Source organism: Rhinatrema bivittatum, chromosome 8, assembly GCF_901001135.1.
Source record: "Rhinatrema bivittatum chromosome 8, aRhiBiv1.1, whole genome shotgun sequence".
Lineage (NCBI taxonomy): Eukaryota > Metazoa > Chordata > Amphibia > Gymnophiona > Rhinatrematidae > Rhinatrema > Rhinatrema bivittatum.
The window spans coordinates 81,196,207-81,220,411 of NC_042622.1; the positions used below are offsets into that span (position 1 = coordinate 81,196,207).

Below are 24,205 nucleotides of genomic sequence, written 5' to 3' on the forward strand. Positions count from 1 at the left end.
GGTTCTTGTGGCCTGGTTTGGCCTCTGTTGGAAACAGGATGCTGGGCTTGATGGACCCTTGGTCTGACCCAGCATGGCAATTTCTTATGTTCTTATGTTCAAATGATGAATGCATGGACTGGCATCCCAGCAGGTAGTGGAAACAAAAACAGTAATGGAATTCAAGAACATAAGAACTTAAGAAATTGCCATGCTGGGTCAGACCAAGGGTCCATCAAGCCCAGCATCCTGTTTCCAACAGAAAGCATGGGATAAGCAAAAGGAGCCCTAGTTGTGAAGAACTGAGAGGAAAAGCCAAAAATAACTGAGATCTGTAGCATTGCACTTGGAATAAATTTGGGCAGACACGATGGACTTTATGGTGCTCATCTGCTTTCATATTCTATGATAGTCTAACAATCCAACTGGCTATGGGGTCACTGAGGAAGGTTTGGGAAGCCCTGGACTAGTTGACCTTTTAAGGTTTGTTCTAACCCCATCTTCCCATGATTCTGATTGCCAAAAACCAGGCCATTATCCCTGAAGGCTGGTGTGGACAACACTGCGCTTGGGGTAGGAGGCAGGCTAGGTGTTACTGGAGCCTCCACAGGAGTCTGTGGAGGCTCAGTACCCAGCACCGATATCGGTGGGGAATGCCTCGGGATCCCAGGTCCAGAAGAGGATGTTGGGCTCTTCTCCCCAGGCCTTCTTCGCAGGCGGCTCGGTGGAAGTCGATGCCGCTGCAGTATTGGTGCTGGCAACGGGTGGGATGCATGTCGATGGCGGTGTTTCCCACGGTGCTCGGTCCGGTCATTCTCCGGCACAGAGGACAGTGACACAGATGTCGGTGATGGACTGTTACCCTTCGAAGTAGATGGACCCTCTCTAGTTGGTGCACTTTGTACTGGAGTTGATGGAGCAGAGGGTTTTGAAGGAAACAAATGCTCCATCCTTTCCAGTCGAGCGCACACAACTGGGGCAGTGATGGATGTTGTGCGAAGACCCTAGGCACAAAACACAGACATTGTGCGGATCCGTTATGGACATAGTCCTCAGACACTCGAGGCATTTTCTAAACCCAATCGCCATGCCGAAAAAAAGTGGCACACGGTTGGTGACCGGGCATCGAGAGGTATGCTGCCGGGAACTGACCACAAATCGCGGGAAAAACACTTACTGAGCATCGGAGGGAACGAAGCGCAATGGGGGACCCCAGTGAGGGTGAAATAACAAAGATGGTGTTATGGTTATGAGGTGCTGGAATGGATTCTTGGGTACTGTGGTGATGACCACTCCCATGGGGAGGAGCCCCGTGAGGAACCGCATTACTAGGCCTAGACAGAGAAGTTGTATTTATTGTACAGCTCGATGGTACTGCCCGGGGAGCGGGCAGCAGTGAAGGTAACCCAGTGAAGTAGTCCGGGGTCCTCAGCAGAGGAGATCAGTCTCACATTCGAGTAAGTGGTGGGCAGTGCGGCGTAGCAGGGACAGGTCCCGGATGTAGAAACAGAGCGCTGAAGATGAGACAGACTGAAAGGATTAATACTCTCTGAAGCAGAAAGCTGTATTGTTGAAGGTCCTAGCAGGCAGAAGTTGTTCAGTGGCAGGCACCAGATTAGGGAGAGCAGGCCCTCGAGGAGCAAGTACCCGGTATCCCAAGATAGGTACCTGAAATAGAGCAGAAGGACCCCCGAGGAGCGGGTACCCAGGTTAGTGAAGAAATACCCCGAAAGGCAGAGAGAGCTTCCTGCGGCAGCTGGGAAGCGGCAGAGCAGCTTATACCAGAGGCAATCCAATCCTTGCTAACTCAGTCTGTTAGCAAATGAAGGGCAGGCTAAATACCAGGATGTGATGATGTCACTTGGAGGGGACGTCCCCGAGGTTCCCGGCATGATGTGGATAAAGACGTGGGTGGCGTGCGCGCTCGCACCCTAGGAGGCCCTCAGGAAAATCATGGCGAAACACCATTGCCGTTGCCGATCCGGGGACACCGGAATGAGCAGCATGAAGACGCGGCAGCAGCCATCTTCCCAAGGCTTGAAGAGAGAGAAAGAAGAAAGGTGAGGCACAGAGGTTGAAGCCGTCTGAGACCGACGGACACAACAGATGGACTTCGAATTTTTCCGTGAGGAAAAGTGTGAGGAAATTTCTCACAGAGCTCTTAAACCGCGAGGCAACAGCTGCATGGAAAAAAATAGACTGAAGGGGGACCCCGTGTGGCCACAGGGTTAGTGGCATGCTGGGCATGCTCAGTGTGCCAGTCAAAGTTCTAGAAACTTTGACAAAAGTATTCCGTGACAGGGCTCCATCTGATGATGTCACCCATCTGTGAGGACTAACATCCTGCAGTCCTGGGAGAACACCTGTTACAGGTAAACTATTTCTTTTTTTTCCCATTGTTGCACTGCATACAGTCTAGCTTGTTGCAGGTTCCGGTTCAGTTTTTGTCTCATGTTTTCATTTATACTTTATAGCCACTTTATTCTGTATTTGGAGAGGGTCTGTCTATGTTCTGCAAGTGTGACTGAAATGAAGGAATCTGTTATTGTGTAGCTTCTGTAAGGGTCTGTTGCAGTACAGCTTGATGTGTTTTCTACATAGGAAAATTGGTTCTTACCTACTAATTTTTGTTGCTGTAGTACCACAGATCAGTCCAGACTCCTGGGTTTTGCCTCCCTTCCAGCAGATGGAGACAGAGAAAGTTTTGCAGACACTGCCACATAACCTAGTGTGCCACCTGTAGTCCTTCAGTATTGATAAGTTACCAAGCTAAGATAGCAACCATAACAACATCAATTACAAATCATATCCCCTGAATGAACAGTGGGAAGTGGAAACTTAGAACAGATATTCTCGCCCAAAGTAAAAACATGAAGGACTAACAAAACCTATGCCATTGTTCAGAATAATTATAATAAGATACTGAACGTACTCTCCAGAATTCCCTTTCTAAACTGGGCGATTCTAGACTGATCTGTGGTACTACAGGAAAAAAAATTAGCAGGTAAGAACCAATTTTCCTTTCCTTGTACGTACCCAGCTCAGTCCAGACTCCTGGGATGTACCAAAGCTTCCCTAAACGGGGTGAGAGTCCCGCTCGAAGCACACTTTCACTAAAGCCCAAGGCCTCAGGGGCCTGGATATCCAAACAATAATGTCTGCCCAAAGTGTGCAAAGACTTCCAAGTAGCCATCCTACAAATATCTTGTGGCGACCCTTGCTGACATTCAGCCCAGGACACCGCCTGGGACGAGTAGAATGAGCCCTTTCTTTGCACCATTCCATGGCACAAAAAAAGGTGATCCGACAACCTGAAGCTGTTGGTAACTTTAAGATACCACAACAATGAACACTTAACATCCAAAAGCTGTAAGTCCTCTCGCATGAGGCTCTTTAGCCTCCAGGTTTGGGCAAGCCAGGAGCTGCACTGATTGATTTAAATGAAAAAGACAAAACCAACTTCGGCAGAAAGGCTGGAACCGTCCGCAAGGAGACCCCCGAATCCGAAATTCTCAAGAAAGGCTCCCTACATGACAAGGCTTGAAGCTTCGCGATCAGTCTAACAGAACAAATTGTAACCAAGAAAACCTCCTTCAAAATGAGATCTTTTATAGTAGACTTTTTAATAGGCACACCTCGCCACACACATTCCTTTGAGGACCAAGTTAAGACTCCAGGAAGGACACAGCTTCTGAACCAGAGAGTGCAAATGCTTCAACCCCCCCCCCCCCCCCCGGGGTAGTGGCTGCACCACATCCGGATGTGCAGCCAGAACTGCTGCGTGCACCTTGCCTCCAAGACAACCTAATGCCGTCAATTGAACTCTGATGGAGTTGATGGAGAAACCCTTCACCAAACCTCTTTGCAAGAAGGAAAAGATGTGTGCAACGGAAGCTTGCGTAGGAACATCCTCAGAGAAACCTTTCTCTCTTAAGTGTTCCCTCTCAAAAGCCAACCTGCGAGACCAAAACAATCCACCTGCTCTGAAAATATGGGACCTTTGCGTAGAAGCTTTGGCAGAAGACCGAGTCTCAACGGGCCATCCATCACTAGATTGATGAGATTAGCAAATCAAGGCCACTGAGGCCACTCCAGAGCCACCAGAATCACGTCTCCCAGGTGAAGCCCCACACACCGCAAAATCTTTCCCACCAGCAGCCATGACAGAAACACATATAGCCGAATGTCTCGTGGCCAAGGAAAAACCAAGGCGTCAACTCCCTCCACTCCACACGCTCTTCTACAGCTGAAGAAGCAGAGAGCCTTGGCATTTCACAGAGTTGCCATCAAATCCATGCGTGACTTGCCCCACCTGCAACTGATGCAGGGCTTGCCCCGCCTGTAACAGATGAGCCATCGCTGTCTCAGACAGTTTCCATTCCCCGGGATCCAGCTGTTGACAGCCAAGAAAATCAACTTACATATTGTCGTTTCCCGGCTATGTGAGAAGCCACTAGCAATGCCAGATGCTGCTCTGCCCAGTGGATTCGCTCCCGAGCCATCTGAGCCACCATTTGACTCTTGGTTCTACCCTATAGGTTGATATAAGCCACTGTCGCATTATCTGACAAGATCCTGTCTGGACGGCCGTGCAAAAGAGGAAGAAACGCACGCAGCGCCAACCACAACTCTCGCCTGAAAGCAATTGAGAAACCAAGATGCTTCCTCCGCTGACTACTGGTCCTGCACCGACTGGACCGACTGGACAGACTGGAACTGGCTGAGTCTGTAAGCGATAGTTAAAGCTGAAACTGCTCTGAAAATGGATCCCACCGGGACAGTAAATGCCGCCTGTAGAGGTCTCATATGAGCAAATGCCCAAGGCACTGGACACCACGAAGCCGAGAACCTGTAGGTACTCCCAGACCCTGGGCACTTGGATCTCCAGCAATTTGCGAACTTGCAATTGCAACTTGATAATGTGCTCCTTTGTAAGAAAAACCCTTCCCCAGCTTGGTATTGAAGCATGCTCCCAAAAATTCCACCACTTGAGAAGGAATGGGATGACTCTTGGACGAAGTCACAATCCAGTCAAGTGATCGCAAAGACTGCAGCAGCAGATCCACCGCATGCCTGCATAGGTCCTCCAACTTTGCCCAAATGAGCCAGTCGTCCCAATACAGGTGCACCAGTACCCCCTCCTTTCTGAGAACTGCTGCTACCAGCATCATCACTTTGGGGAAAGTCCATGGAGCCATTGCCAGTCCAAACGGCAGGACACAAAATTGAAAATACATGCCGAGGATTTTGAACCGCAGAAATTTCTGATGGATGGGTCAGATTCCTATGAGCAAAATGCCTCTAGCAGATCCAGAGACACCAAGAATTCCCCCTTGTGGACCTCTGCAATGACTGAATGGAGAGTTTCTATACGAAACTGAGGAACCTTGAGAGCAAAGTTTACTTTCTTCAAATCCAGAATTGGATGAAAAGTCCCTTCCTTCTTTGGAACCACGAAATAAATGGAGTAACGTCCCATTCCTCGTTCTTCCAAGGGAACGGGAACAGCAGCTCGAAGGTCTGCAGCATCATCTGTCTCCTTTCCACGGAGGTGCAAGGAGAGATCATAAACAGGTCCTTTAGTGGACAAGCAAAATCTAAAGCGTAATCTTGCTTTATCACGCTTAAGACCCACTGGTCTGTAGTGACTTTGGCCCACTCCTCATAAAAAAGAGTCAACTGACCCCCTATAACCGAGATGGAGGAGTGGACTGGCCTCGCTTCATTGTGAGGACTTTGCTCCAGAGCCTCCCTGGCTAGAGCCATCTCTGTTCAGCTTCCGGCCTGGAAAGGATTGGTTCCAGGACTGCAGCCTCCCCGAGGCCTCCTCCCGAAGAACTACCCTGCCGAAAACGCCTGTTCCCTCAATACCGAGAGTGTCCAGAAGAGAAACTCCTTGCCCCTTTAGGCTTGTCCTCAGGTAGCTTGTGAACTTTATTCTCTCCCAGATGCTTTATCAGCTTCTCCAAATTTTCTCCAAAGAGTAATTGTCCCTTAAAGGATAACACTCCTAATTGAGGCTTGGACGAAACATCTGCTGGCCAGTTCTGCAACCAAAGAAATCTCCTGGCCGAGACAGCAATCATCATTGTCCTAGAGGATGTCCTAATGAGATCATAGAGCACATGAACGCCAAAGGCAATCACAGCTTCCAGCAACTCCGCCTGCTTTGTCTGCTGAGAGGAGATGGATTTGTTAGTCTGCAACTGCTGCACCCAGTGTAGCCTAGCCCAAAGCATAAAACTGCTGAACATCGCAGCTTATATGCCGAGCGCAGACACCTCAAAAAAATATATATTTTTTTTTTTAGATGAACCTCGAGCTTTCTGTCCTGAACATCCTTCAAAGCTGCAGAACCAGCCACTGGGGATAGTTGTTGTCTTAGTAACCATTGAGACGGAAGCATCCACATTCGGGTTTGTTGGGAGCTCCAGTGTCCTCAAGCAACAGATACAGTTTTTCCACTGCTCTGCCTGATTTCAAGCCAGGATCCGGAGTGTCCCACTCCCTGACCACCAACCTTTTAACTGACTTGTGGAATGAAAAAGCCTTTGCTGGATCCCATAAGCCATCCATGACTGAATCCACGCCCTCCTAATCAGACTCCTCCTGCAGACCCTTATTCTGTGTGTCCCCCCCTCCCACCAAGGGAAGGATCCGCCACTGGAGGAGTACACACCATGCTCTAAATCTGTTATGTTTTGTAGGGTTTGGGTGGACCCTTGGACACTGTGGCAGCTGACCATGCCCACGGGGGGACGTCCCGTGAGGGGCCACAGGTCAGGCTCAGCTCTGGGCACACAAACACAGATTATATCTTTTATTAGACAGTTTGTGAATCCACCAGAGGTGGCGGTAGTGAGTAGAAGATGGACCCCAGCTGGGCTAGTATTCCTCAGGGCGCTGGAACAGCGGCTTCTCCGGTAGCAGTGCTGTAGGAAGAAGAACTGAGAAAATGAGTACACTGAGATATTCATAGAGTCCCCAGTATGGAGAAGCCCCGAGATAGGGAGAGCTGGCCCTCGAGGAGCGAGTACCAGATCCCTGGGCACAGAGATTCGTTGGCAATTACTCACACAGCAGTTCTCCATAGAAGATGGCACTGGTGCTGGAATGGAGGCAGGCCCTCGAGGAGCGAGTACCTGGTTCCAAGGAAACAGCTCTGAGGAGTAGATAGTAGTAGTAGTACTCACAGATGGTGTCTGTAGCAAATTCTTCCAAGTAGAAGAGTAGATGGACACAGGCAGCGAGTCAGGGAACATGGGCCCTCAGGAGTGAGTACCGGTTCCTGATAGTGACCTGAAAGAAGCAGAGAGGCCCCCAAGGAGCGGGTACCTCGTTAACAGCAAAGAGTCCAAATAGAAGTTGGAGGCAGAGTAGCTGGGTATGGAGAGCGAATCCCATCCATAAGAATTCCCTTGCTAACTCAGAGGCTAGCAATAAACAAGAGGCTTAAATATCCGAGCAGCGTGATGTCATCACAGGGGGCGCCCCTGAAGTTCGTGCCATAGAGGAAATAAGAATGAAGGCCGTGTGGCACACGCACGCCCTAAGGTACCTGAGGAGCATGGCGGGAGGCAGTGCCCAAGCCGGTCCGGGGACGCCGGAGAGGACGGCGGGCAGACGCTGCGGCAGCCAGACGGTCCATAGGGAGCAGGAGGAGTTGCAGAAAAAGAAAGGTAGGCGGAGTGAAGCTGTCGGGCAGCGACGGTTGCAACAAAATCATCGGAGGAGTTATCTTTGGCCGCCCCCTCTGCAGACAGGACTCACTGAACCCTGGTAGATGCAGAAGTCCCAGAGAGCTTGGACTTCCTCTTGGGCTGTGGACTTTCTGACGCTCCTTGTTTGGAAGTGTACCGCTCCACAGCTTTCCAGGCCAAATGAGCCCTGTACAGCAAGAGGACGAAACCTGACGAAAATGTGAATGAATCAACCAAAACCTCCACTGGGAGGTCATCGTCCTCATCTGAATGCCCCAGGCCTCCTCGGGGCTCAGATCTGCTGGTAAAAGAGGAGGGGGGAGATCCCCCTCCCCCTGCAGCAGCGTCTGTAGCAGCTGCGAAGGATTCAAAATGGCCACCATTCCCACACTCACCGGGAAGGGATCAACCTCTTCCCCTGACTCAGCCAAAGATCTCCCAGGCTCGTGCTGCCGAGTTGCCGCCTCCGCAGTCGCTCCCTATGTGACTTCTCTCCCAGATAGGCACCGGGGACACTGGCCGCCACGCGAAAGGCGCATGCACATCTCCTCACACGGTCATCAGCAACCTCACGGCATACTGTGGCCCTGTGCCGAACGCGCGGCACCACCTGAAGCAGAAAAACACTAGCAGGAGCCGCTGGAACAAAGCGCCTGCCGAAAGCAACAGCAGCGTGCAGTCGTCTCAGACTGGGAAAGCAATTAAAAACAACTGCTCCTGCACTTTTTTTTTTAAACTAGCTTTCTTTTAAACTTTATGAAAAAGACAAGAAAATTAAAGAACTTCCCTGAGGGTGAAGATCAGCAGCAGGCTTCGCAAGTGCTCTTGGAGGCGAGGTAACTGGATCCACCAGCTGTCTGCCTCTCAGCATGAAAAGACTGAGCACCAAGGGACCCCAACCAATACTGAAAGACTGCAGGTGGCACACTAAGTTATGTGGCAGTGTCTGCAAAACATTTTCTGTCTCCATCTGCTGGAAGGGAGGCAAAACCCAGGAGTCTGGATTGATCTGGGTACGCACAGGGAAAGGAGAATTATTGTTCCAGACCTGGTATAAAATTGCAGGCTAAGTTTCTCATTGGCAAACTCTTCCCCTATCTTTAGTTGGTAGGATTAACCTATTTAAAATGATTTTCTTCTTGAAATGGTTATACCTGTTGCAACTGTTACCTTGGTATATCTCCCGAAAATCTTTTTAAAAAATACACAGAGTCCTATCTAAATTTTTGTGGCAGGGCACAAACCGCGATTGAACATAACCCAGTTATTGGGCGCTTGGGAAAGGGGGGCTATGGGACTTCCTGATTTGGAGTGCTATAATTGGGCTTGTCAGTTGCGACATCTTAAAGTCTAGATTTGGAATACAGATTATTATACTCCTTTGGATGTGGAAAGATATTTAGTTTTGCTGCTACATCTTCATTTTGTATTGCATGTCAGTGGTAGGGACTTGCACCCACTGATTAAGGGCCTTCTTGGAGGTGTGGCATGCCTATTTGCAGATATTGCTTGTTAAGAGTCCAAAATGCTGTGCTAAATAATTTTTTCTGTATGAATATCTATGGTAGTATTGATTATATTGAGGACTGAGATTTCTCTGTAAAAAAAACTATTGTTGGTCTAATTTGATAATTTGAAGGGTTTGGGGAAGGGAAATATGCTTATTTAATGACAATGATGTATTATCCTTTAAAATGCATTTATTGTTTTGTATCATGTGTGGCGTGTGATCACCAACACTGCAAATTGTTCTATTTGTATTGTTGATTTCTTTAATAAACAGTTGGAACAATAAAATATTTCCAAATGGGGAAAAAAAAGAAATTGTAGTGCTGTCTTTTCCTAGGTAGGGTTGTACTGTTTAAATTATGTGAGTTAGTGCTGTTGTGTTATAGCAGGGTTACTACACACATTCTGAGTGTCTCTTATTTATTTATTTATTTATTTATTTATTTATTTATTTGCTGGGTTTTTTTCTACTTCACAAAGTATCTTGCAGTAGAAGGTGTTTGTGTTTCTGTTATTGAGGGGACACCAACATTTGAAAATTTTATTTTGTAGGGTGAGTTGTAAGGGGAAACATCCAAGGTGCAAGATTTATATTGAGATTCTGATCCTTCATGCATAGACTCCAGACTTCACTCTTATATCCATATTGAAGAACTGGTTGAATGGGGATAGCAAATAATTTTAATAGTAGTTTTACTGGGAAGATGAAACTGGATGGTTTTTTTTTTGTTTTGTTTTTTTTAATTGCGCAGAAGGTTCTTGTGCCTTTTATAGCCAACTTAAAGGCAAGGGACCATGCTGTGGGGATGGACATATTTGGAAATGTCACTTTGGCTTGTCCTCCCCCTTGCCCCCTCTCCAAATACATCTGTTTAGAGACACCACTGGTTTCAGATCTGGGCTCAGAGACACCAACTTCAGCAATTTATCAAGAGGAAAAAAAATCTTCTAGAAAACCTTTTCTTCATGTTTTTAGATTCTTGCTATGGTGCTATTTTCATTGAAGAAACTATTTGTCCATGAATTCTCTCTGCAACAAGAGCATCGTATTTCCAGTGTCCTCTTCAGCTCATCCCGTGTGTCCTTGTGGACTAGGTTTCCCCTGTTTGATCTGCTTGCTTTCCTTGCAGGAATTCCAGATGGGTGAGTGGAGCTGCCTGCAGGTAGTGCTTGAACTGATAGACACACAGCGGCAGGAGCAGTACTGGTGTCCACCTCTCCTGCACCGGGCTGCCGTCGCTTTCCTTCATGCTCTGTGGCAAGACCGCCGGGACAGTGCTATGACAGTCCTGAGAACCAAGTGAGTAGCTAATTCCTTCTACATTGCCGGTCTACTGTCTAGTGTGCCCCTGATCCTGCATTTGACAGTGGTTAAGTCACTGCAACTGGCAGGAAATAGCGTTCAAAGGCAGTATAACAGAAGGCTCCATTGTCTGCTTGGATTGGAAGTGCAAGGCATTCAAAATTCTGGGCTTCCATTGTGAGAGACAAAATAATGAGAGAAAAATGTTTGTGTGTTAAGTATGTGTACTAAAGGATCTTGCTCTTTTTTATATATATAATTTGCTGTGTTGGGCAGTTCATCAGTCATGCTCCAGAATGGATATTTGCACTGCCTTTTCGGGAGATTTAATGATTGATTTAGTTTCTTTAGGATCTCTTCTCAATATCCCACTAAAAATTGTATCTTAATAACTTTAATTGAAGATGAAATGCATCCCATTAGAAAATAATTTTTATTGTAAGGATAGCAGTTTTCTGCATGTTTCCCGCAATTGAACATGTGTGTACATATGTAGAATGCACTTTGGAACATTGCCTGGCCTCTTGTGTAGATAAAAATACCCACACAGTGTAACAGCATGTGCACTGTTACCCACTGCAAACAGTACACATGTTTTCTATCCATGGTTGAGAAAGGTGTGTTCCTATTGTGCTCTAGATCAGTCTAGATGCATGTTTTATTTCTCCCTTATCAGCAGATGGAGACAGAGAAGAAAAGCTTTTACTGTATATTAGTCAGAGTACCATCTGCAGTTGCTCTGTATTCTCTGTCTGCAAAAGATGGTAGAGGTGCAAAACCTGCAGTCAGAGTTTTGATGAAGAAGGATGTCTGCTCCCAGAGGTTTTAGGTCTTTGTGGCCATCCTCCTGGTTGAGCAGGGTCAAGCAGAGAGTTGGTGACCTTTGGTAAGCTTGCATCCCTAAATCAGACAAATACAGAAAGATGCAACTCTTAACACATGTTCCATGCCAACTTCACTGAAGTACAGTTAACGCACTAAGTCCCACACCTGCACTGCACTCTAGTAACTCCACATATATTGTACTCATTCACATAGCACGCAGGCACATCAGTCCCTCCTTTTTGATTCTTTTTATATTTACAATAAGGTTCTCAGACTTTTTCATAAAAGCTAGTAGTCTTCCATAAGGCTGAAGTTAATTTTTCCAACACAGCAATATCATGCACCAGCTTATCTCATTGAGCAATAGAGGGGGTCGATTTCCAGTAAGTAGCTTTTGTGAAATGTGTTGCGTATATCAAATGACCACACAGTAGACACTAATATCTGTCAAGGCCTGTCAGTGCCCCAGCCCCAATAAGCATACTTTAGGATGAAACAACACCCAATGGCCCACTATCTGAGAAACCACTGTTACATTTCTATTCCAAAATTCCACCAAAGGCTTGCATGTCCACCAAACATGAAAATAAGAGCCCACATCCCCTCCAGTGCAAGCCAGATGCCTGTGGTGATAAAGCTACAAAATACATCAGATATCTATATATCCTCCTGACCAATTTGTACATGAGTTCAGTTCTCCTATAACAGATAGAAACTTTATGTACATTTTCCATAAAGTCTTCCAATTATCCTCTGTTAAATTTTCTCCCATTTCTGCATTCCAATTGTCAACTTCCTAGCATGTAGCAGATGGACTCAGGACCAATGGGTATAGTGTACTCCTGATAGCAGTTGGAGACGGATCAGATTTCAGTCTGACGTTAGCTCCTAGTACATATACCCCTGCAGGAAGTGCAGCTCTTCAGTATTTTCGATCTCCATAGCAGTTAGAGACTATCTGCATGCTCTCACAGCGTTAGAACAAAATTCAACGGAGAAAACCCAAAATCGAAAGAAAACTTACCTGAAGACGAGCCCCGCTCTCCTGCGGTGATACCCTCGGGTCTCTCCCCCAGTTGAGAATTCCTGAGGTGATTTCCGTGGTCCCTCGGAGGTGAGCCTCGGTCCGATGGCCAAATCGCAGCGAGGACCTAGCCCCCGATCTCGGGCGCGGCTGAGAGGCAGCGGGTGCACACTCGAGCGCGGTGGTGAAGGTATTTGCCCTCTCCCCCCGCAGCTGGAGACCGCCCGGGACGAAGCCGGTAAGCACCGAAGACAAGGTAAGGTAGAAATCTTCAGCCTTGACTCCGGTCTCCGAGGTTCGAGGAGTCACAGAGGTCGCCGGCCGGGACCTGTGCCACTGGGTTGATCCGTACTAGCAGGGCCAGGCCCCGGTTAGTTTCAAGGGTCCTCCCACATGGAGACCCTCCGAGGTGGTCGCCATATTGCCCGCGTGGTCACCATCGCCATATTGGCCCCATTCGCCGCTCTGTCCGCCGTCTCGATCCGGGTGCACAAGGCCAACTAGGCGCACAAAATACATGTGCGCATAAAGTACACGCACAAGGGCCGCGCGCATAAGATATACGCGCATCGCGAGCCTGTCGGGCTGAGCGCATATCTGCGACTTAGACGCACATCTACGCGCACAACCCACACACACATCTTAGACGCGCCGGAGAGCATAAGGGTTTACGCACCTTTAGCCATGGCACCACCGGGAATTGAGCTCAAGGCCTCTGCCCAGCATGCCCTATCAGAGCTGCACAAAGCGAAGAGGCCAATGCCCTGTGCGCCCAGTGCGAGGAGGCCCTGGGAGATCCAGGCCAGGGCCAGCCCCACCCAGGACTGAGCACTAGCTCCTCAGTGGGTACCCCGGCCCTAGCAAATTCCAGCGGGATACCCCTTCAGACGGGGACCTCCAGGGACTCAACGCCCCTTAGCTTGGACTCAGCGTCTATCTCATGGGTGGAATTCTTCAAAGGGCTACACACCTTCGTCCACATGCAGACGGAGCCTCCGGCTAAACAGCCACAGTCTCCACCAGAAGACCTTTATTCCTCAGGCCACGCTAGGCCTAGACAAATGTTTCCACCGTCCAGAAGCCCCACCTAGATAGCCCCTAGAAGAGCCTCACCGAACCATGAGACGCTTCTTCTCCAAGGACGAACTCCCAGACCTGGTCATCCACAGCTGAAGGAGCTCGCTATCCCGAGCGTAAGTGCGTCGGGGGAGCCTAAGACAAATCCGTCAGACCTCTCGCCATTTCCCTCTCTTACAAGCCGTCCAACAGCTAATTGACCTGGAATGGAGTGCTCCAGAGTCCACATTCAAAGGGGGACGAGCCATGGCAGCCATGTACACCCTGGACCCGGCGGCCAAAGGCCTCCTGACATGCCCAAAAGTGGATGCCATGGTCTGCGCGGTCTCAAAGCGCACTACTATCCCAGTGGAGGGAGGAGCAGCGCTCAAAGATGCTCAGGACTGACATCTGAAATCCATCCTTAAACAGTCCTTTGACGTCGCCGCTATGTCTCTACAAATAGCGGCCTGCTGCACTGTAGTGACACGTGCCTGCCTATCTCAGATCAGGAGCAACACCCCTGGAAAGGCCATGGAACCAGCAGTATCATTCCTTGTGGACACCGCCTCCGATCTGGTGCGCACAGCGGCCAGAGGAGTGTCATCAGCTGTGGTTGCCAGGAGACAACTCTGGCTCCGAAGCTGGTCGGCCGACGCATCTTCCAAAACGCGTCTCACAAGGATGCCCTTCAAAGGATCCCTTCTGTTCGGCAGCGAACTAGAGAAACTGGCCAACAAATGGGGCGAGTCCCCATTGCTGCGCCTACCGGAGGACAGGAATAAAAGAAACCAGCAACCCTTTCTCCGGGCCTCCAGGGGCAGAGGTTCACAATGCTTCAACCCATACAGAAGCAACTATCAAGCGCCCCGCCCTGAGGGCAGGAGCCAGTCCTTTTGGAACAAGCACAACAAGAGGAGAACCAGCTCTGATCCAGGCCCCAGCCACACCCCACAATGAGATTTAGCCGACCCGTCCAAGGGAAGAAGCCATAGGGGGCAGACTAGTCCTATTCTACCCCAAATGGGTCGAGATAACTTCAGACAAGTGGGTCCTAGCCATCATTCGAGAGGGGTACTACCTGGATTTCCTACGAACTCCTCCGGAAAAGTTCGTGGAATCCCCCTGCCACGACCTCTCCAAGAGGGTGGCAGTGGAAGCTACACTGACCAGACTACTGGCCCTCAAGGCCATAACCCCAGTGCCTCCACAAGAAATAAATGTTGGGCATTAATCCATTTATTTTATCGTCCCCAAGAAAGAGGGGATGTTCAGGCCCATCCTGGACCTCAAGTCGGTCAACCGCCACCTGAGGATTCCCCACGCTCTGTAATAAGGGCGATACAAACGGGAGAGTTCCTCACATCCCTGGATGAATTGGTTTCCTCACATCCCAATTGGGTTCCTCACATCCCAATTCATCAGGAGCATCAGCGCTTCTTACGCTTCAAAATCCTGGACCATCACTACCAGTTCTGGGCACTACCCTTCGGGTTAGCCTCAGCACCCCGGATGTTCACCAAGATCATAGTGGTGGTGGCGGCAACACTGAGGAAGGAAGGAATCCTCGTACACCCTTTCCTAGATGATTGGCTGATCAGGGCGAAATCCCCAGAGGAAAGCCAACAAGCAACCAGCAGAGTCAAAACTCTACTGGAGAGCCTCGGATGGGTGGTCAACACAAACAAAAGTTGTTTGCAGCCCACACAGTTGCTAGAATATCTTGGAGTCTGATTCGACACCAAAGAAGACAAGATCAGCCTGACTCCCACAAGGAGATCAAAACTGAGGAACCGGTTACAAATCCTGCTGAGCGAACCTCGCCCCACCGCATGCGATTACCTGCAAGTCCTCGGTCTGATGGCATCCACACTGGAAGTAGTGGATGCCCCTACAGCACTCACTCCTATCGCGATGGAATCCACTGTCTCAGAACTACGCCGTCTGTCTTTCGCTCCCGGGCAGGGTCCGGACCCAGTTACGGTGGTGGCTGCAGGACAGCCACCTGAACAAGGGGGCAAGGTTATCCTCACCAACCTGGACCCTGCTCACCACAGACGCCAGCCTACGAGGGTGGGGAGCACACTGTGAGGAGCTAACCGCCCAAGGGCAGTGGAACACAGAAGAGTTGGGATGGAACATCAACCGCCTAGAAGCGCGGGCGGTCAGACTAACCTGCCTGCGATTCGCTCACAGACTTCGAGACAATGCAGTCAGAGTAATGTTGGACAACGCCACGACAGTGGCCTACATCAACCGTCAGGGGGGAACCAGAAGCCAACAGGTATCTCTGGAAATCGACCCTCTAATGTCGTGGGCGGAAATAAACCTCCAGGAGATCTCAGCTGTCCACATCACCAGGAAAGACAACATCACAGCAGACTACCTCAGCAGAGAAAGTCTAGACCCAGGAGAATGGAAGCTGTCACCCGCAGCGTTCCAAATGATAGTGAACCGGTGGGGGACACCAGACATGGACTTTCTGGCAAACCGGTCCAACGCCCAAGTACCCAGGTACTTCAGCCGCAGGCGGGAACCTCAGTCCCAGGGGATCGATGCCTTGGTACAGACCTGGCCACAGGGGACCCTATTATACATCTTCCCGCCGTGGCCCCTATTGGGCGCAATCATCCACAAGATACAGCTACACAGGGGACTAGTACTTCTAGTGGCCCCAGACTGGCCAAGAAGACCGTGGTATGCAGACTTGAGAAGACTACTAGCAGGGACCCCCCTGCCACTACCTCCACACAGAGACCTGCTGCAACAAGGCCCGATCCTCCACAAGGATCCAACTCAATTCTCTCTTACGGCCTGGCCATTGAGAGGGCTCACCTGAGAGAGAGCGGATATTCGGGGGCTGTAATCGACACACTACTCCGAGCACGCAAGTTCTCCACATCTTTAACATACATAAGGATTTGGCGAATATTCGAAGCCTGGTGCGAAGACCACGACATCATACCACGCTCAATTAAAGTTCCCGTGATCCTGGAATTCCTGCAGAACGGGCTACAGAAGGGTCTGTCCCTCAACTCCATCAAGGTACAGGTAGCCACATTGTCATGTATGGCTCCAAGAGCGAGGGCGACAGCATAGCATCTCACCCGGACGTTTCACGCTTCCTGAAAGGAGTCAAACACATCCGCTCACCACTAAAGTGGCCGGTACCTCTTTGGAATCTCAACCTGGTCTTGGATTTCCTAGCAGGAGCCTCCTTCAGGCCCCTCCGAGGTCTTGCCCTCTGCCTGTTAACCTTAAAAAAAGCATTCCTGCTGGCGGTTTGTTCAGCACGCCGCATTTCAGAACTACAAGCACTGTCCTGTCGAGAGCCGTTCCTCAGACTCACCCCGGGAACCATCCAACTATGCACGGTCCCTTTGTTTCTTCCCAAAGTGGTGTCACACTTCCATCGTAACCAAACCATCTCGCTACCATCGCCGGATGAATTGAATTCAGAAGAGGCTCGTAGTCCACGCCACCTCAACATCGGCAGACTCCTATCCAGATACCTGGAAATGTCGGAACCCGTACGAAAAATGGACCACCTATTCGTCCTTCACAGTGGGAAGAGACAAGGGGAAGCGGCCTCGCGGGCAACCATAGCCTGCTGGATCAAGGACGTAATCAAGGCAAGCCTCCACCTTCACAGGTCAAGGCCCATTCTACTAGAGCCCAGGCAGTGTCCTGGGCAGAAACCAGAATGCTGTCACCCGCCGAGATTTGCAGGGCGACGACATGGTCCTCCATCCACACCTTCTCCAGATTCTACCGCCTGGATGTCCAGGCTCGGGAGGACACGGCATTTGCAAGGGCAGTACTAAGTGGGTCACGGGCAGCCTCCCACCCGGTTCGGGAGTAGCTTTTATACATCCCATTGGTCCTGAGTCCATCTGCTACACGCTAGGAAATGGAGAAATTACTTACCTGATAATTTCTTTCCTTAGTGTAGACAGATGGACTCAGCATCCCACCCTTGGCTGCCGTTACACATGGAATTTCGAATGATTCAAGGGTAAGCCATATTTTCATTCACCTAGGACACCCAACCTACCGGGTGTCGACGCTTTCCGGTTGAGTATACTGGCGGTCTCCAGCTAGAACCAATTCAACCAGATCAAGTTAATCAAGTTATAAAGTTTAACCAAGTTATAAAGTTATTCAAGTTAATCAAATTAGTCAGTCACACATATATCCACAATGCTTTTCGAGGAGAATACTGAAGAGCTGCATTTCCTGCAGGGGTATATGTACTAGGGACTGACGTCAGATTGAAATCTGATCTGTCTCCAACTGTTATCAGGAGTACACTATACCCATTGGTCCTGAGTCCATCTGTCTATACTAAGGAAAACGAAATTATCAGGTAAGTAATTTCTCCATTAAAGCAGTAAGGGGCTGTCTTTCTTCATAAGTCAGGGTGATAGTATTGTACAAGGGAGAAATAATTTTAAAACCCATGTCCGTGGACATTAATACCTTCTCTACCATGTTGGTTCTCTCCTTTCCCAAAGAACCTCTTCTGTTCTAGTTAAATGCAATCTAATTTTATCAAATATCTCTCTGTCCTCTTCTTCCATATCACATTCCTCCTGCAGGTCTTGGAAATATATTCATCCATTTTCATTCCAGAGTTGTCTCAAATACTTTAATCCCTGATTCCCACTGTAATAGCGCTCCTTATGAAATATGTTAATTGTAATGTCAGGATTCTCTCTTAAAATCGCTAATGGAGCATGGTGTACATATAAATGTTTACAAAGCTGATGCCATAGCTTAACCGTGTGCTCTGTGATTACACTACATCTCATTACTCGCCCTACCCTTTGTGACGTCAGAAGCTGAGATAAGAGAGGCAGATCCATCCCTTCTGCCGATCTCCCGCAGTTTCCTACATCAGGGACTACTTTTAGGCCCGATCGTGGCAGAATGGCACCTCCCGCTCAGTACGGGAAAGTTTGTCGTGGCTGCGGCTCCAAACAAGTGCGCCTCGTCACGACTGCGTTTGGTGTTGAGTGTGCTCTGGAGGGGTTGGAACCCTCGGGAGGGCAGCCGGACCATGAGGATGGCTGGGCTGGTGCAGGAGACCTCAGAAGAGTCTGAGGACACTGCGGTCATTTTAACTCTGCGTGGTAGGAACCAGGCTGTAGCAGTAGAGCCTCTGAACTCCCCTCCCCTGCTTTTTCCCATTGATCAGTACCCTGCTGGTAGCAGAGAAGAGGAGGAGGCACAGGGGGATGCCAATCAGGATCACTCTTTCATGGATTCAGAGGAATTCTCCACAGATTTTGTCCTGCTCCTCCATAAGGCCTATTTGGCCAAGAAGGAGGCAGGATCTAAGCGGTCTTTCCCCTAGAAGATCCCGGGGGGGGGGGGAGGGGGGCTAAGAAGCTTAAGACCGATAAGCAATCAGGGTCGGGGGAGGGGATTCTGCGGCTACTTGGGCGGTCTGCTGTGCTGATGGGGACACGTCTGATGAAGTGGATGACCCTGATCTGCTACAGGGATGTCCAGTGGGAGATCCGGACAAGGACCCTGTAAGTGCCTTGGTGGACCCGATGTAAGATGTGGAGGACGTCTCAATCGTTGAGTGGGACGATCCTTCGATGGTGAGATTGTTCTGTAAGGAGGAGCTGCCTCCGCTAATTCCCCAGGTGTTGGAGGAATTGGGGATTAAGGTCACACAGGAGGATTTTGATATTGAGGGAGTGAATCCTGTCCTGGATGGACTGCTTGGACCACCTAAGGCCTTTCCTATACTGAAGAAGGTGAAGAAGTTGGTGGATCGGGAGTGGGAGTCTCCCAAGGCAGGCCTGAAGTTAGCCAGAGCTATGGCTAAATTATATCCCTTGCCGAAGCAAACCTTGGAATCGTGGAAGATTCCCAAGGTGGATGCGGCAGTGTCAACAGTAAAGAAGAAGATGACCATCCCGGTGGCAGGATCGGCTGTGCTTAAGGATGTCCAGGATAGGAAATTGGAAATTCTGTTAAAAAGGCTATTTGGGAGGTCACGTGATGTGGTGAGTCAGGGAAGACGCTGAATCTGTGGCTCCGAGTGCAAGCAACCCATCCAACCGCATCTATACCTGCTTAGCCGAACACTGGCGCGAAAAAAGATAAGGAGCGACTTGGCATATGTCCATAGTTAGATATAAAACAGGATTAACAGCCAAATGTCCAAAAATGAGTTTCTTTATTGCAAGGTAACACGAGTGTGTGAAAAGTGCACTTTTCACACACTCGTGTTACCTTGCAATAAAGAAACTCATTTTTGGACATTTGGCTGCTAATCCTGTTTTGTTCGCCCTCATGGCTTTGTTAGACAGCCTTCCTTGCTGTTTCTTCAGTCCATAGTTAGATATATGCAGCGATCTTCGCCGATAATGGCTGCTAAGGGGAACAAAAAGGATAAAGATAAGACCCGGGGACCCGATCCCAAAATGGCGCCCGGCCATGAAACCAACCCGGAACAGGTTGCAGGGTCACGCTTGCCGCGATCGAAGATATCATACGGGCGGCCCTCGACGACAAACTTGCCGGCATCGCCAGCCAGCTGACGGAGGTCCGGATATCCCTTAATGATTTGACGCCGCAGCTGGACCAAGCTGAGGGGAGGCTGAGCGCGGTGGAAGATGATGTCGCCGGCCTTTCATGAACCCTGGACACGCATGGTAAGGGCATAAAAGAACTTACTGACAAGATTGATGACCTGGAAAACTGGGCACTGCGATTCCTGAGGTTTCCAGAGTCCGTAGGGGAGAGAGAGCTAGCCTCCCTACTGGAAACATGGCTGCCGGAGGCGCTGGAACTCCCGGGTCTACAGGGGAAGCTCGCTATAGAAAGAGCGCATAAACTGGGAGCCAAGCGGGACACAGAGACCAGGCCCCGATTGGTAATCGCAAAGCTCCTTAACTACGCGCAGAAATTTGAAATCTGGTGGGCTTATCGGGCAAAACAGGAAATCAGATATCAGACACACAAAATCAGGATCTTTCAAGACTACTGGGTATAGGTATCAGAGCAGCGCAAAGGTTTTTCACAGATCTGTACCCGCCTTTATACTCAACAGATAAAATTCGCCTTAAATACCCGGCCACCTTAAAAATATGGCATAAGAACAGCCAGCGTACCTTCACAACACCAGACTCTGCGCAAGCTTATTTGGACGCCCTGACAGATTGAGGGGCAAATACCCAGAGCACTGGACATGGCATAAGTAACTGGAGATGGGCATATAAGATCCAACAGCCTTCCTCCACACATGATTTTATTTCCTCTGCCATTCCCACATCAACTCATTGCTGACTCAAATCTAGGGGGCAGATCGAGGACATTGCTCTAAACATTTATCCTAATTGGGGGTGGACAGACATGCTCCCCACAGAAGGAGCCCATGTGGCGATGGTGGAGCTGGCATACACCACACTGCCTATACAATAGAGCAGAAGGAGACCTACCGAAGGACATCAGATCACTAGAAAGGATCAGATGGAATGACTCTTGCTAAGGTAGTAAGCTTGTTGAACATTGAGCTCCTGACTCCTTCTTGGCCCACACACCAGTATCCCCCCTCTTCACAAGTGACGGAAACGGTGCACACAGGATTATGGGGGAGTATGGCACTCGTGCACAGGAAACATGACCTAGTTACCTCCTAATGGGGGTTTTGCTTCGAGATTTGGGGGGGATGAGGAGACTTGGGGAGGGTGGGGGGAGGAAGGGCGGACAGCGGAGGGAAGGGGGAAGAGGGGGAAGAACTACCAAGTAACGGGATTGTTTGATCTCAGATATATGATTGCAGTATTTCTGATAATGTGGTTCCATGTAGTGACACCTTTTAGACAATGTTTTTTTGCTAGGTTGTGTACTCTGCGCAGGGGGCCTAACAGGGGAGTTGCCAGGCTGGGGGCATCTCTCCTTAAAATGGTATATTGTCGCTACCTTGATTTACTATTACTCATCTGACATGTCTAAACTAATATCGTGGAATGTAAATGGTATGGGAACCCCGATAAAGAGGAAGAAAGTACTGTCACACCTTAAACATTTACGGACCAAGGTGGCCTGTCTACAGGAAACCCATCTCACAGATATAGAGAGCCAAAAACTACACAGAGAGTGGGTGTGCACCTGTATCTATGCTGCAGCGGTACTCCGGAAAGTGGAGGTGGCAATTCTAATCAGTAAGACCACTAATTTCCAGGTTATCCAAAGCATACCAGACCCAGCGGGTTGTTATATACTATTGGTGGGAACGTGGAACAATACACTAACGACCATATGTAACCTTTATGCACCAAATGATTACTCCCACGAGTTTTTCTTTCATTTGAGCAATTTATTGAATACATATGGGCAAGGAATGGTATATGTAGTAGGGGATTTTAATTGTGTCCAGGACCCATCTCTTGACAAATCTCCTCCACAATTCATGAAAACAGGGAAGAAGAAGAAAGGCGTAGCCTACCTATGCCACCACTTAGGTTTAATTGATGTATGGTGCACACTTCACCCCAGTGAGCATGATTTCACTCATGTCTCGAGATCCCACGGTACGCTGTCACGTATCGACTATATCCTAATCTCTCAAGCCCAATTTTTTGGAATAGCTGAGGCAACCATTGAACCCCAAGTGGTATCGGATCACGCCCCAATATCTATCACCATGACTTCGAACACACACACTCCGAAAACACGCCTATGGCGATTCCCCAGCTTTCTCAAAGATTATCTTAAATTTCAGACTATGCTCCGTGAAAAATGGAAAGATTTTGCGAAGAATAACCACCAACACGCAGACAACCCCCAGCTCTTTTGGGAGAAGGGGAAGGCCGTGCTTCGCGGTGAGATTATAGCATATGTTCATTTCTGCAATAAACAACTAAATAAGAGTATATTACATTTAGAGACTTTACTCCATCAGGCAAAAGAGCGGCTGATTCGGCACAACTCAGATAGCCATAGAACAAAGTATTATGGTGTACTGGGCCATTTGATCACTCTTTTAGACACTCGAGCATGCCATTACTTGCAAAAAGGGGAGCAAAACCTGTTTAGGTTCAGAAATAAGCCTGGTAGACTAATGGCAAAGTCCTTTACAGCTACTCTGAAAACCCAAACTTGGGGGGCTCACAACCAAAGAAAAGGAAATATGTGAAATTTTCCGACAGTTTTACAACACTTTGTACATGCCGGACCCACTAAGAGAACACACAGATGAAGAGTTCTTTTTTCAAGATCTCCCAATGCCAACACTGATGGTCTCCCAACTTGCATTTTTGAACAGACCAATACAGAACTATGAGGTTTTACAGACTATCACGGCCACCCAAGCAGGTAAGTCCCCAGGCCCAGATGGGTTTTCCTAACAAAAATTCTGGCAGAGCACTTGAATGTTTTCCTTCCCACTTTGACATCCCGACATCAAACGGGCTTCGTCAGGGAGAGGAAACCGACCGCGAATATAATTAAGCTATTAACGGCCCAGCATATTTGTCAAAACCAAGGCATTCCGGCCTTGGCCATCGGATTTGACTCCGAAAAGGCGTTTGATCGCGTGGCCTAGCCTTATTTATATTCTGTGCTACAACGGTTTGGCATTAAGGGTGATTTTCTTAATTACATATCCCTACTATACCACCACCCAATGGTTGTCTATCTGATGTGTTTCAGATCCAGAGGGGGGTCTGACAAGGTTGCCCACTCTCACCTCTTCTATATATACTCTATATAGACCCGCTTTTGCGGAAAATTGATGCCTGCCGAGCAGTGAAGGGATTTGGCGGCCCCACCCAGATATTCAAAATAGCCGCTTTTGCAAACAATCTTTTGGTATTTGTTACCCAGCCACTACGATCACTTCCAGTGGTACTGGAATTACTGGGCGATTTTGGTAGATTTGCGGGCCTCAAGATCAATTACGATAAGTCTGAGGCCATAGATGTCACAGGGTATGGACACTCAGCATGGCCAGGCGTTTTTCCCGTCCGCTGGGTAACGGGAGTCACAAATATTTAGACGTCTGAGTCCCTGCCAACATAGGCCATCTGTATAAGGTTAATATACGACCTTTGCTCACCCATACCTTAACCACGCTACAAAGATGGATAACACTATCCTTGTCATTGACAGGACATATACAGCTATTTAAAATGATGTTGCTTCCTAAGTGGATGTACGTCCTACAAATGGCACCCCTCTGGATCATGAAAAAAGATCACAACCAGATACGCCAGGCCTTAAGATAATTTCTGTGGAAGGGGAAGAGGGCCCGATTAACTCTGGAAATTCTTTCCCCCCCCTAAGGAACGTGGGGGACTAGATTGTCCGGACTTAGCTGTCTACAATCTGGCCTGCAGTCTCCGGCACGTTCGAGACTGGCTGTTTTCCACGTCCACGTTTACCCCGTATAACCACCTCCTCGAATGGAATGGGATAACCTCATTAAACCCCTTATTACAATTAGACACCCTATTGGTTCCCCATTACCTTAAAGCACAGGAACATTTACGCACGTGTCGAAAAGCCTGGTTAATGTTATGTAAAATTGGGAAAGTTCCAAACCGGCTAACTCCACTTCTCACCATCACTGGTCACGACCTTTTTCTACCTGGAAAGAAGAGGGGAGTCTTTCACCGGTGGGACACACAAGGTTTGACCTTTATATCTGATCTGTACAATAGAGCGACGAGAGCTGTACTCTCTTTCCAAACACTCCAACAACATTTCGCCCTGCCAAACACAGATCATTATGCATACTTACAAGTCCACCAAGTCCTCCCTAACCCCAGAACAAAGCAAACTGTTCCA

General features: G+C 48.8%; 1 protein-coding gene across 6 annotated transcripts in view; it reads left to right on the forward strand.

Moving 5' to 3' along the window:
- The window catches only part of NUP188 (nucleoporin 188), a 370,052-nt gene that overhangs the window by 258,498 nt on the left and 87,349 nt on the right, over positions 1-24,205 (forward strand). For all 6 annotated transcript variants that reach the window (XM_029612592.1, XM_029612589.1, XM_029612591.1 and 3 more), the window contains exon 27: positions 10,319-10,488. In XM_029612592.1, the coding sequence (XP_029468452.1) occupies positions 10,319-10,488 (170 nt within the window). The remainder of the gene's footprint in view (positions 1-10,318; positions 10,489-24,205) is intronic.